Source organism: Galeopterus variegatus, unplaced genomic scaffold, assembly GCF_000696425.1.
Source record: "Galeopterus variegatus unplaced genomic scaffold, G_variegatus-3.0.2 Scaffold2767, whole genome shotgun sequence".
Taxonomy (NCBI): domain Eukaryota; kingdom Metazoa; phylum Chordata; class Mammalia; order Dermoptera; family Cynocephalidae; genus Galeopterus; species Galeopterus variegatus.
Window position 1 is genome coordinate 161,196 of NW_007728878.1, and position 12,537 is coordinate 173,732.

Consider the following 12,537-nt stretch of genomic DNA (forward strand, 5'->3'; position numbering starts at 1 on the left):
TGTTACACATAGGAGAGGAAGAGCACAAGCTCTGGAGTCCAAGATCCAGCTTAAAGATGGTTCTACCCCATTTAAGCTGTGTGATCACTAACCCTCAATTTGCTCTTCTGTAAATTGGTGATAATAGTACTTGGCTCACAGGATTTGAAAAGGGAATTAGATGAGATAGAGTTCAGTTCAGCAAAATACTTGGTCTCAGTAAAAGGGAGGTTCTTTTTTTTTGTTGTTGTATGTTTGTGTATATAATAGGTATATTTCAACATCTGTGAGACCACCATTTGTCATGATATCAGATTATTATAGAATGCAAACAATAATGTGATTAAAATCAAATCCCGCACAAATTATTCCCTTTAACTGAGGAATGGCACGGGTTTAATGACATTAATTTACAAAACACTGGTAGGAAGGAGGGATGTTTCTGAAGATAAGCAGCTGGGAAATACTCTGGTCTAATATGGATACTCTCACCCAGGTTAATCATTAGTAAATGAAGTTACACATTCAGGATTTCCATGGCACAGTGCCAGTATATATTTGCATTAAAAACATACACATTTTTTGTTACAGATGGAATTAGAGTGAGGCTTATTCTTTGTCTTAGTCTGTTCTGGCTGCTATAACCAAACACCTTAGATGGGTCAATTTACAAACAATAGAAACTTGTATCTCACAGTTCTGGGGGCTGGGAATTCCAAGATCAAGGCACCAGCAGATTCAGTGTCTGGTGAGAACTTGCTCTCTGCTTCAAAGATGGTGCTTTCTATGTGCATCCTTACATGGTGGAACAGACAAGGAAACTCCCTCAAACCTCTTTCACAGGGGCACTAATCCCATCAGGGCTAATCACCTCCTGAAGGCCACACCTTTTAATATCATCACCTTGGGGGTTAGGTTTCAACATATGAATTTGGGAGCGGGGACCACATACATTCAGACCATAGCATCCCTAACTTTACCCTGTAACAGAAAAATTTTAGATTCTACATTTAATTGAGCTTCTAATGTATAAAACCATATTGTCAAAGATATTTAAACTGCCAATAGCTCTGAAAATATCCATTAGCTTTAACATATCAGAAAGATAAAATAATGAACAAGTAATTATTGGAAACTATATATGATAGAACGAAAATTATGCTTTACATTAGCTTTTTCTAGCTATTATTGCTTTTAAAAGTGGAGGGCATGATTCTCCACATCATGAAAGTGACTTGTTACACTTTCATGGTTTCATTGAATCCTCAGAGTCTATTACAACAAGGGCCAGTAAATTTTTCTGTAAAAGGCCAGATAGTAAATATTTTAGGTTTTGTGGGTCATATGGTCTCTCTTACAACTATTCAACTTTGCTGTTATAGTACAAAAGCTGCCACAGATAATACATAAACAAATGAATGTAGCTGTGTCCCCGTAAGACTTTATTTAGAAACAATGAAATCTGAATTTCATATAATTTTCCTGTATCATGAAATATTCTTCTTTGGATTTTTAAAAACCACTTAAAAATGTAAAAACCATTTTTTTGCTCACAGGCCTTCAAAAACAGGTGCAGACCAGATTTGGTCTATGGACCATAGTTTGTCAAACCCTGTATCATAAAATCAATTTTAAAAAGGTATGTTTTCCTGGTCTTTATAGACTAGTTCAATAGCTGAGACAACATCAAAGAATACAGTGCTTATGACATCTTTTATTCAATTCACATAGAAAAGCATGCAGTATTAATGTAAAACAGTACAGTATTAATGTAAAATGTTCAGTGCACATTAGATAAACAAATTATTAGCATACAAACCCATTTTTAAAGGCCTATATAGGCATACCAAACATCTTTAGAATACACTTTTTCAGAGCCTAAATTATAAGTTGTGCTTACCTCTTATCTATCCTCACCCTCTCAATGCTTCATTAAAAAAAAAAAAAAATTATCCCACATAAAAGATATTCTATCAGCCAACTGAAACTTCTTTTTCTTAAGTATGGAAAACAGCAAGCAAAAATATTACCGTGCATACAGAGATCCCACAAAGAATAGTGACATGCAAACAAAAACTTTGTCACTCCAAAAAGAACTCCCCTGGGATACAAGTGGATCAAGAACTTGGCAATGAGTGCTTTCGTGCCTATACATTTGGAACAATGAAGCTACGATGTTTAGGTTCCTTCAAACCCAACTGCTCTATGTCTTCTTTTCAAATCAACTTTTCATTTTACGCACACACACACACAAAGATGAATATAAGCTATGTGACATAATGAATATTTCCATATAAAAAATGTATTTTTTCATACTTGCAGAACATTTTCACAAAAACTGGACAAAGAGCAATGTTGAAAAAAGGCAAACATACACATAAAACCTAAAAAAAAGTAAATGAATACTGGACTATGGGTGGAATGCTATTTCTCCATCGTGGCCTTGTGTAAGAGTTAGGCAGGCCAGCACTAAACATAAATAAAAAGGGGCAGGCAAAGTAATTTCCACCTTAGTAAAAGCTTTAAAGAAATACAAGTGTCTTATGAGCAGTGTGTAGACAAAACTAGAAGTTTTATTTAAGTAATCCAAGTTCTGGAGACAACTGAGGCTCATTAGCAGGCCACAGTATCTAATAGTTAAATAAGATTCAAGAAAACACTCAACCCACATACATATAATATTTTAAAAAACCAAAAACACCAAAACCATAAACCTCTCCCTACCTTCTGTGGTCAAAAAGATCGCCAAATAAAAATATAAGGACCAAAGTCTTTCCAAAATAAACATAAGTATTCTGGGTACAGGTTAATCCACCATTTTGACTTGACACTTGACTAAAGATTATTAATTCAAAATTGTATAGAACTTTTATGAGGGAGGAAAAGCAATTTTAAAAACTTTTATATTCCTCTCAAGACAAAAACACAAATGGCACCTTTCTAATGAGTCAACTTTTAGTTGCTTTTGATGGGCTGGCATTGGAAAGGCTGCTCTGGATTTTCCTTTTCGTTGACTGATTCACATTTTTATTCCTCTTTTCAGGCACAAAGGAAGTAGACCAAGGAGACTGAAGGTGGTTATGAAGACCGTGCATCTCTGAGGACATCTTAAACAAAGATGACCCAAACCTTTGATCTTCAAACAGTCGATGTGAACTGCTTAACAAAACACCCTGAGAAAACTCTGTCTGAAACAAACAGCTTGAGGGTTTGATTTCATTAGTCTCAGGATTAGAACTGGGATGGAGTGAAAAATCTTCATTCATTTCTTGGTCAGATGGAGAGAGGAGGAAAAAAGAAGTGGATTTCCATTCATTTCCATTATCTAACTGATCAGTAGTTAGAGAACCTTTGGAATGGTTTAGCTTAGTTCTTTCTTCCAACTTATCAGGTTCTTCAAGAAATTTACTGCCTTGAGGTGACTTTGATAACCCATCCAAATCTACTGACTTAAAACCATTATTACAAGGGCTCTTGCTGTTGTCTGACTCTGACATCATTGAATCCAACTCAGAGATTTTGTCAAGGTAAGCAGCATCCATTGATGCTTCACTGGATGTTCTTGTCCGATTCATTTCTAAAGAGCGAATAGAATTCAACCTCTTGGATAAACATGAGCCTGATTTCTCATTCAATTTTGAAGATACTTCTCCAACAGAATTTGCTATTGTGTTCCCCTCTGAACTTTCAAAATCCAAGCTTTGGGCATAGCTTGTGGAACAACAATCCCAAAATCCCGTCTTTGGGGAAGTAAAACATTCTGATTTCTTTTCATTTTCACTTCTACTTATGTCATCTTCTGAAGAATCTTTATCACAAACATTTGGAGAATCACAAAAATCATCAAACACCAATTTTCTAAGATGGTTTGAGTGCTTTTTGGAAGCTCCTGCTTTGACCATAGAGCTCTCTCTACTTTCTGGAGTACTAAGCTGAAGGCAACTAAGGGACAAAGGAGTACAAGAAGCAGGAAGATCATAAAGTTCTTCATTTTTGTAGGGTACACAATCGCTTGGTTTATTACCCCACTTGCTTTCCAAATAAGAATCCATACTTGTATCTGTCACATCTAACACTATTTCTACCTGTTCTTGATATAGGTCTTCATTGTTAGAACAGTTTGGTTCTGTTTTGCTGGTGCTTTCCTGCCTGACAGAAGTGGTGTCAGAGAGTCTGCTGCTGGAAGGCTTTGCCTGGTGAGAAGAACTTGGGGTAGATGAGCCAGGCTGTCTTCTGGCACCATCACCTTGATTCTTTGATGCCACATCCTCCTCGCTGCCTTTGTTCCCCTTGCCATCTGCAGAAAGTGCTCTCTGGCAAATGGAAGTCACAGCTTCCTGCTCACCACTTGAATTTTTTAGCTGTGCAACTTGAGATTCTAGTTCCTCTATATATTTATCACTTCGTTCCAGGGCTTTCTTGAGGCGATTGGTTTCACGTTCATATTGTTCTACTTTGGACTGAAGAGCGGCAACTGTAAACCTTCCGAACCTACAAAAATGAAAGAATAGTTAATATTATGGCTCAAGCTTTTATCTTTTCAAAGTTCAAGAGTGCAAATTATGCTGGCTAATTAGCTCACTTGGGCAAGCGTGGTGCTGGTAACACCAAGGTCATGGGTTCAGATCTTTTACTGGCCAGCCACCAAAAAAACCCCCAAAGAAACAAAGAGTGCAAATTGTCCCAGCACGTTCTAATTTCACATAACAGAGACAGTTCAGACCACTCAGTGAGAAGGACAAGAGATATGCCAGATGCAATATCTCCAGAAAAGGGTTTCCCCACTTATGCAACAATAAGCATATGATAATAATAGCAAAGATCTAACAGGATATCTTTGTAGTCAAATCAGACTAGTGGTAGCAGAGAGGCATAACTTGATGATTTCCCTTCCAAGAGCTAGCTAGCTCTATCACTTCAGCTCATATATGCATGAAGTTATCCCCTAAAATAATGGCAAAGATTTATGATAACATTTGAACAGTTTTCCACATCTTGAAATATTTACATTCAATCATTTTCTTATTGTACAGCAGTGTTTTACAATACATTTCTTATACAATGTCACCTTGTCAAACATAAAATGCCAATTTGAAATTCAGAAATCTTAGCAATCCCAGGAGGGGTGGTTTTAAATACTTATTTGGACCCTTTCAATTATAGTCACCCCGATCTGAAGCTTTTCCTTGGCTTTCTGAGCACTGGGCTTTAATTCATTTCAGCTCTACTTATTTTTGGCATTTTACAACTGTGTGAGACATCAATCTCATTTCTTCCAACTTTGAAATACAAAGTCAGTGCTTGTGGTTCTAATATACTATGCATAAAAACATTTTTACATTTCTGAAAGGGAACATTTTAGAGAGTGACTGAAAAAGAACGCATCAAAATTCACTCCTTTTACCTGGTGATTATCTTGTTTCCGTGATTCTATCAAGAAAGGGTACTGGGTTCAGCTCAGAAAACAATTTCTGAGTACCTCATATAGGTCAGGTCTTATATTTGGGGCTAGGGACAAAAAGATAAATTAGACTGTCCTAGCTCCAAGGGACATAAAAGTCTATCTTAAATTCTATCTGACCACCAAGAAAAATTCTTTCAAGAAAATGCTTCTTATGAGGCAATAAACATAAGCCTTACATTGTAACCCCATGAAAAATAACTTCTCTCCCTCAAAGTTCTTTTCAAAAGCCTCTTCTTAATCACCTTTTTGATGACTTATATATTAACCCATCCTTAAGAATTCGGGGATTGTCTGTGTGCAGGAAAGTACCTGGGAAGGTGACTTCTAAAAATTGTTATCTTTGGGTTTATCTTTTTTTTCCTTTTTTCTCTAACTTTAAAAATAATTACTATTAAGAAAATGTATCAAGTATTAAAAAACAACCCCCAAACTACAAAGGAGCAGAAGGAACCAACAACAACTGCACCTCTCAGAATCAACCACAACATGTTCTAGACTCCCCCTTAACGCCCATCATCTTCTAAACTACTAGCCAAATTCACTCCCAGCTCAGTCCTGACATGATCCCTACTCTCTTATCACTAAGGGGGGGAGGGGGGGGAAGATGCAAGGTAAATATAGAATCATAAAATCTCAGGATTAGAAAGGTTTTTAAAGACATGATTGCTGAATATTGATTTACTCACTGCAATTAAGTGAACTCCCAGAGAGAGCACACTCCCTTCAATTTCTAAAAAACAAAGCAAAAACCACAGGTATAACAACAAAACCAAATGCAACTATAATAACAAGCTTCCCCTTAAAGACAAAGATTACTACTACAATTCCGTTAAATGAATGACGAAACTTTTTCTTCTTTGTTAAAAAGTTTTGTCTTGTAAATGTAGTACTTGACAGAGCTGTAGTTCTGCAAGAGAACTTTTAAAAAGTGGACAAAGACCTCTAAGTGCATTCAGCAAAAATATTTGTGAGTTCTTGATTGTAGCTACTCTCTCATAATCAAATAACCCATATGCTTTTAAATGGAAAAACTGTGCAGCATGTTTACTTAATGCAAAAAGCAGAAGTGACAGCTTTACATTTGCTTACCAAAATAAAATTTCCTCTTTTCTTCAAGTGCAATTTTCATAATAAAGCTACCCTCAGATGAAAAATCAAATGATTTACAATCAAATAATGCTACTAGATAGCAAGTCAGCTGCAACCAAAGGATGTCCTTGCAAACTCAGAGGTCTACATAAGAAAAACTAATGACAAAAAATGCTTCCCAAAATATTAGCAGCTTCTTCTTCCAGGTTTTAGCCTGGAATTTCAAACATAATGTCATTTTAAGACATTGTATGTTTTTTTTTCTTTCCCTTTTGTTTTTAAAAGAAAAAACAAATGGTTCTGAGTTGAAGTCAATGATAGCCTAACCATATTTTTTTTTACTGCAGAGAGAAAGCTGACGTACCCTGAGAACTAACAGCAAGGGCCAGCAACAGAACACATGAGAGGGACAAGCAAGCAGAAGTCACTGATGGTGTTAGGTTGTTTCCTAACAGGTCATTGCCCCCAATTGCCCAAAGTTTCATTTTAACACTTCACAGTCCTATAATACTTTGAGTGATTAGACATTTTTACCACACTAATAAGGCACCTGTGCTGGTGGGCAAACTGACAGAAACATATATAGTGAAAGCCATGGAACTGATCAATTAATTATCAATCCATGTAATTTATTTGTTTTCTATCTCTCTCTTCCTTTAGAGTAGAAGCTCCAGGAGAACAAGGAGTTTTGATTGTCTTGTATTCATTGCCAGGTCCCTAGAATAATTCCTGGTATACAGCAGATCTTCATTAAATATTTCTTGAATAAATGACATCTTCTTACTTTAAGATACATCAGTACCTTACATTAACGCAGAGCCAACACCACAGGATAAGCTAAATGTCCTTGGTCCTCTTCTGCATGTAAGTATTATGACAGTCACTGTTTTACTGAACTAAATATGTTTCATACATTTGCTTACTTTTTTTCACTGATACCAAGGAAAGCAAATCCTATACTGCTCCATCCAAAAAAACTTCCATTTTCACCCTTAGTAAAACACTGCAAATAGATGAGACTTCTGACAGGTGTCGGGAGATTTTTAGCTTGCCCAAGATGCCTATAATAAATTTCGCAAAGAGCAATTTACCTTAATCATTGAGAAATAACAATTAGGGACACATATCTGATGCTATACTTCCATGAAGACGAGGATAAGAGCTTATTTATCTTTGGGTATTAACAATGTCATATTCACACTAATTCCAGATATTTCCAGAGTATATAACATCAAATGAGGCAATACCAAGGCAAGCCGGAGGGATTTCTAATATCATTTACCATACTTCCTTTTCCTGAGCAAATTTCAAAATGGAGTATTTTTATAAACATTCCATTAGAGACCAAAAGGCTTTGATTTTCAAAGTAGCAGTGATGGCCAAAGGCTTCATTATGCCAGAGAAAACATTGTTAAGCAGTTTAGAAGCTGCAACTGATATTGGAAGTGTATTCTGCCAGAATCTAGCAGAAGCTTAAAGGATTTTTCAGCTTGCAATGTTAATGGATATATATATTCTGGATGAGAGAAAAGCACGAGGGATCCCCTTGTCTGAATAGCTACAGAGGTACAATATTATTCCTGTCTCTAACAGAAGAGAAATGAAAGTACTATTGGTTCGACCTTTGAGGTACTATAACTAGTATAAAAGCATCTCTAACAACAAACAGTTCCCACAACCACATTTTCTCAGCCGATCACATAGAAGGAATAGGATGTGTTTGAAGAGGGTCAGAAGAAAGCAACTGTGGTAAAAGAATAAATGCCAACATCGAGTATCAAAAGAACTAAGCTCTAGTGCTATGCTGCTATTTAGCTGTGAAACCTTGCGCAATTCACTTCGCTTCTCTGGTTCTCAATGGCAACCCCAATAAAAGGGATAAATGCAGCGAGGCCAGTGAGTTGCCAAGACTACTAAACTTCAGAAACACCTTCTTGAGGAACAAAAGAGACACAGGGGAAGAGAGCCCATTTGCCTCCTCAAGAACCTTTTATTTTATATCTTTTCCTTACTTGCTAGCTGAGATAATAGTGAAACAAAGGAAAAGCAATCTCTGAATCTGGACCAGTTTTTGTGGTCTGGCTTATCTAACACATTGCTGTCCTTGCTTTTCATAGTTCCAATATGCATAAATTTCAGTTACTATGGTTTACTTAAATAATACCAGTCACCTGACAACATGGTTCAAATTTCAGTTACCACATTATATTAACTGTGAGTAATTACATAAAGTAAAATCTTTACTTCTAGCTTTTCAGTTCACAAAGCACTACATAAACAACATGTACATTATGAACAGTAACAAATCAGTTCACTAAGTAATTAATTTATTGTTTTTACATATCCATAGGTATTTATAACTGTCGGTAAAAGGTAATGTTTTGAGAAAAATTATTAAAGATCATCGAACAATTGTGATTTTTTCCCATTGATTAGTAAGATTCTTTTAGCTTGCAAAGCTAAATTGTACCACTGTGCAAAGCAAGGATTACCTATATTAAAGTAATGATAGATATGGGAGAAAACCAAATAAACTTACATGAGTCTGAAATTTTTTCCTTTAAAGAGCTACCACATTTACCCTAAGAAAGAACAACCCATTCATAAAGTGGACTTTATCATAGTTACCTGTTTACATAGCTGTAGTGTGTATTTTCTCACTCCCTGACTTTCAGAGATGTTAGGAAGTATTTTCCTTATTTTAAACACACAGAGAGGTAAAGTTTCAGAGGGAAGAGCTTCCATTGTTCCTTTCCCCTTCCTAAGCATATTCTCTTGAAGCCCAATCTACCAGTTGAGGATTTCCTGAGTTTGAAAACTCTTCTTTCTGACTACACATAACTTAAGTGAGCAGCCTGTAACATGAGGTCTTCAGGATTCTGAGTTTTGATGGGAGTAGAAAGAAAAAGGAGAGGTCCCTGTACTGGTCCTTGTGTAGGATGGATAGCAGGACACATTTTAGGGAAAGAGCACAGGAAGGACCAGAACTATAGGGAACTCAAAATTGAATTTCATGGTGGAGGAGAGGGCTCAAGACCCTGGCATTCTTTTTCTCTCACCTTCTTCCTATGGGTTGTTTGTATATTACCCATATTTATTTCATCCTTGTGCATGTTTTGGGAGGGAGGGGGAGAATAATTCTGTCTTGAAACTACTAGAGAAGCTTTGGGAATTGGCCCATTTTTATCTGCTGCTGAGCTGTAAGACTTGCCAATGCTTCCTCAAGAGTTTTCTCTTTTTAAAATTAAGCACTCAGTTATAAAAATGCTACATTCCTAGAGAATTTGTTAATTATAAAAGTACTGTCTATGGCCAATCCTAGTCACACATGTTGGTTCCACAACATTATATTAAATAACGTGAGGCATACTGAAAGGGAACAGGAAGAAATTCTTCCCTCCTGAAAACTCAAGATGGAAAATTTCTGTTCCCTAGCCCACCATCCAAAAAACCAAAAAAGAAAGTGAACTTCTGGCTGGAACTTACCAAGAGTAAGTGCAACAAATAAATCTTTACAGTAGTATAAATGACTACTATTGACAATGATGATGACAATAAGAATAGAAGCAGCCAGAGTTTATAGAGTGTTTACATGGTGTCAAGCACATTGCCATATGCTTGATATATATTATCCCATTTAACTGTCTTATCAACTTTATGAAGCAAAATCAGTTATTCTTATTTTAAAGCTTAGAAATGAGAAGTTTAAAAAATCCAAGGTTACACAGCAGGTTAAGTGGCAGGAACAGGATTCGAATCCAAGTCTTTCTGACTCCAAAGCCACATATGAAACCATATTAAGTACTTGGACATGAGATCCCTTCTTAAGTAATATCAGCACCTATTTACTTCATATCAAAATACAAGCTATGTTTCCTGAGCACAAAATCTGTATACACAGTCAATGGACTAGCATTGTCGTGCTATTTATTAATGCATACATTTGCTAATAAAAACATGAAGAAATAAGAAAACAACCATTGGAAGATATATAGATATGTATCCACAAAGCTAATAAACATTTATAAAACTACTATGTTCTAGGCACAAGTTCAAGAATATTTTGAAACTGCTAAAGATCATTTATTAAAGTGGCCTTGTAGGAAACTATAGCACAGACAGATGACCCTGGTGAGTGCCAACCCAAATATTTTAGTCAGAGACATAAAGACTGAATCTGAACCAGAACCCTTTACTGAAAGCACTGTATTTAAATGTGGTGAGAGTAGAAATTATACACAATCAACTAGATAACTTACCTGGTTAGATAAGTTATCTAGTTAATTAAGTTAGACAAGTTATCTAGTTGATCGTGTATACTTTCTACACTAATATAGATAACCTCATGCACAATCAGCAGGCATCATCAACTATAAGAATAAGATGTTTTTGTACATGAAATGCATAAAATTATAAACACAAAATTTTAGGGCCTCAACATACATAGGTTACTTGTCTCATGGTTTAATTTTGAGGAATAAAAAAACACAAGTTACGTATGTTGCATCTTAGTTTCATCACAAAACAGAAAGTGCTTTAATATTTGAAGAATATAAAATGCCACAATTTCTCTCTTAAAGACAAAGCTGATGTGGATAGAGGAACCAGACAGAGAATTAGGCCCTACCATTAATTTCTTCTCCTCCCATGTTCCAAAAGTACTGTTTAAAAGTCAAGATAGAGCCTGCTTTGCAAGCTCTCAAATGGAGAGTAGGATTTAAGAATAATAGGTCATATTATTAACACAATTTTAAAGGAAGTTTTTTTTGTGTGTTTATTTTATTAAACTAACCATGCATTTGTAATTAAAAATTGGGGTGTTGAATTTCTTGCTGATACACCTAAAAATTCTTAATAAAAACCTGAGTGTTGAGCAACATATGTGAATTGTAGAGGAACAGATTAGTTCTTTTTGTGGTAAGTCTCTAAAAAGACTCACAGGGTCAGCAGAGGTATTAAGGAGAAACAGAATCAAACTGTGTTTCATACCGGCCACTTTCCCTCCCTGCTTTTGTGGACTGGGACTTGACCCTTACATAGGTTACTTGTCTCATGGTTTAATTTTGAGGAATAAAAAAACACAAGTTACGTATGTTGCATCTTAGTTTCATCACAAAACAGAAAGTGCTTTAATATTTGAAGAATATAAAACACATAGGTTACTTGTCTCATGGTTTAATTTTGAGGAATAAAAAAATACAAGTTATGTATGTTGCATCTTAGTTTCATCACAAAACAGAAAGTGCTTTAATATTTGAAGAATATAAAATGCCACAATTTCTCTCTTAAAGACAAAGCTGATGTGGATAGAGGAACCAGACAGAGAATTAGGCCCTACCATTAATTTCTTCTCCTCCCATGTTCCAAAAGTACTGTTTAAAAGTCAAGATAGAGCCTGCTTGGCAAGCTCTCAAATGGAGAGTAGGATTTAAGAATAATAGGTCATATTATTAACACAATTTTAAAGGAAGTTTTTTTTGTGTGTTTATTTTATTAAACTAACCATGCATTTGTAATTAAAAATTGGGGTGTTGAATTTCTTGCTGATACACCTAAAAATTCTTAATAAAAACCTGAGTGTTGAGCAACATATGTGAATTGTAGAGGAACATATTAGTTCTTTTTGTGGTAAGTCTCTAAAAAGACTCACAGGGTCAGCAGAGGTATTAAGGAGAAACAGAACCAAACTGTGTTTCATACCGGCCACTTTCCCTCCCTGCTTTTGTGGACTGGGACTTGACCCTTTGTTTGTAAACTGCAGCTAGTTAGCCTCCATTTCCAAGGCTTCTTTCCTTCTCTCTGGGCAGCACACTGGGGAAAGTTGCTCAAAATAGGATGCCTGGGCCGGCCCGGTGGCGCACTGGATAGTGTGCCGCTTGGGAAGCGCGGCGGCGCTCCCGCCCGAGGGTTCGGATCCCACATACAGACCGGTTCCCGCTCACTGGCTGAGCGAGGCGCGGGGGCAACGCAGAGGGTTGCGATCCCGTTGCCGGTCCCGGTCCGGT

The 12,537-nt window shown here is 36.3% G+C and overlaps 1 protein-coding gene across 1 annotated transcript in view; it reads right to left on the bottom strand.

Annotated features, from left to right (window-relative positions):
• Positions 1 to 1,673: 1,673 nt before the first annotated feature.
• Positions 1,674 to 12,537, bottom strand: part of RNF219 (ring finger protein 219) — a 42,171-nt gene continuing 31,307 nt past the window's right edge. Inside the window, exon 6 of the mRNA XM_008582921.1 lies at positions 1,674 to 4,470. Within this exon, the coding sequence (XP_008581143.1) occupies positions 2,928 to 4,470 (1,543 nt within the window). The 3' untranslated portion in view covers positions 1,674 to 2,927. The remainder of the gene's footprint in view (positions 4,471 to 12,537) is intronic.